Raw genomic sequence first — 2400 nt, 5'->3', positions numbered from 1 at the left:
TGATAAGTACTGTAACAGAAGTTAGTGAAGCAGTTGCTGTGTCTGCCTTACAGGCTACTGAAATAAAGATACCTGAAGTAAAGGTCCCCGAAATCAAGGCTGAGCAGCAAGTAAGAATTTTAGACTTCTTTAATAGACACCAATATTTCTTACTTTGATGTGTATGATTATTTCAGCTTCTAAACTTCAGGATACTTCTGGCCTTTTGAATTATTACCTTTTGAACATATTACCTATGCTATCATTATGTAAGAATCAATATGTCTTACTGTATATAATTCAACAGATATTTTCTGCTTATGTTTACAGTATTGGGCCAAGTGTTATGGGTAATGCGAAGAAGGATAAGACATGGTACTTGACTTCAAGAGACACACTGCTTTGTGCAGCGGAGGTTCTCTATCATCTTTTCCTGTATTGGTGAATGGAAAAGATTGACACTTCATTGCCTTGTCATTTTCCTTTCTGGGTCCTTGTCCTTTTCTGTCCCTCTTGTAATACCATTTCTATTGCTCTTGCTACAGACCGTCTACTGTTTCTGCTAAAAACGTTTTTTTTATCTTTCTGTGTCTTGTGACTTCTATACATCTCAGTATATCAGTATTCAGTTGGCACTTATAAAAACTACCAGATGGCCATAGGAATTATTTCCTGTTATATGGCAAACCGAGCAATCTCAATGCACTGTCGTTTTGTCATTTCCTCTTAGCTTTGTGCTAGGTGTTATTCCAAGACGCTCGTTAATGACAGTTTTATTTTACTACTTAGTATTGTTTAAGAAAGTTATGCAAATTAATTCATTTACTCATCACAAGCATCATAAAAAGTAGGGGCTAATATTATCTGTACATTTTTTTTAGGTGGTCATAAATCCAGATGAACTAGTTTCAGTGTCTCGGTAGTCTGCCTCCAGAGACAGCACTCTTCACTCCCACATTGTACTGCCTCTCCTAACTGTGGAAATAACACAGTGGAAATGGGAATACTTTGGTTTTAAAGGAATTTCAATTTGTATACTATTTTAAATCTTTCTAATCATTTTAGGATATAAAAGTTAATCCTGAGATTACTGCACTACAGACTATGCTTGCTGAATGCCAAGAAAAGCTTAAAAAACTGACTCGGATAGAGAAAAGGTTAGAATGCTTGGAAGAAAAAATGAAAGGAAAAGTGTTGGTAAATGAAAAGACCTGGACTAATCTTCTAAGTCGTGTCACTCTTCTTGAAACGGAAATACTCCTGTCTAAAAAGGTATTTACTTTTCTTTGCATTTATAGAATATATCAGATAGAATAAAGTATTTATTTTATTGTTATGTATGTGCTTTTTTGGAAATGCTAAATTCAAGAATATTTAGGTAATGGGAAGACGTTTAGTTAGAATGAAGTCTTATTAAAATATAGCCCATTTTGTTGTTGCTGTGCTGTTGTTTTTCTCACCATGAAATGAGATAATCTGAAAAAGCTGTACGTTGAGCTTTTAGAGCTATGAATAATACTTGAAGTAATTAAAATAAGGTAAGAATATGATTGACTTCATTTATGAACAGCTTGAAATTATTTTATATCTTTTAATAGTACAAATGGTCTATTTTCACACGGTAAAGAAAAAGAAAAATCAATAAAGAAAAAATTAAAATTATAACCCTTCCTTTCTTTTTTTAACTGATTTATTTCAATCATAATATGAACTTCATAGAAATAGTTACCACATCGGCCATTGTCTTATCAAATCTGAGAAATCTGGTTTTTTTACTCAGGATTTCAATTTCTGGTCTATCTTTCCTTCCTAGAGAGTGAAGTTGGTAGATTTAAGAAGTTTGCTATCTGCTTCCACATTTAAAAGATTATTTCTTATTCATAGGAATATATAGTATACATATATTGCTTTATAATTAAAAAACTAAAAAATAATTTAAAGTATTTAAACATTTATCATACCATCTTTATATTTTAGCCTGGGCAGTAAGAATATAAAATTAGAACATTTTTGTTTTTCATTCTAAATATCTGTCTTATTCCAGAGTGATGAATTTATAGAGTATAATGAAATGAGTGAAGACTATTCTTCTAGTAGTGACATGGATCTTCTGAATGCTGGTGAGTTCTTAAATGGTATTAGAATTGGTGGTATGATAAGGAGTTTTCAGAAAAATAATTTTGTGGGTACTTGGTAATTTTAATATTCCCAAGCTTTATTGTTTAAAAATTACAAAGCTCTTAGAACAAAGAAAATAATGAACCAACGGACTACTAATGGCAAGGATTGCTTAAGAATCCAGCCTATGGCCTGGTGTGGTGGCTCACGCCTGTAATCCTAGCACTCTGGGAGGCCGAGGTGGGTGGATTGCTCAAGGTCAAGAGTTTGAGACCAGCCTGAGCAAGAGCGAGACCCCGTCTC

At 33.2% G+C, this 2400-nt stretch overlaps 1 protein-coding gene across 1 annotated transcript in view; it reads left to right on the top strand.

Annotated features, from left to right (window-relative positions):
* CEP44 (centrosomal protein 44kDa) overlaps window positions 1-2400 on the top strand; it is a 73272-nt gene that overhangs the window by 7754 nt on the left and 63118 nt on the right. The window contains 3 exon segments of the mRNA XM_012651642.1: window positions 8-110; window positions 1045-1251; window positions 2024-2172. Coding sequence (XP_012507096.1) covers window positions 8-110; window positions 1045-1251; window positions 2024-2172 — 459 coding nt within the window.

This window comes from Propithecus coquereli, unplaced genomic scaffold, assembly GCF_000956105.1.
Source record: "Propithecus coquereli isolate 6110/MARCELLA unplaced genomic scaffold, Pcoq_1.0 Scaffold36, whole genome shotgun sequence".
NCBI classification, from domain to species: Eukaryota; Metazoa; Chordata; class Mammalia; order Primates; family Indriidae; genus Propithecus; species Propithecus coquereli.
Note: the sequence above shows the minus strand (reverse complement) of the source record. Positions and strands in the feature narration are given on the sequence as shown.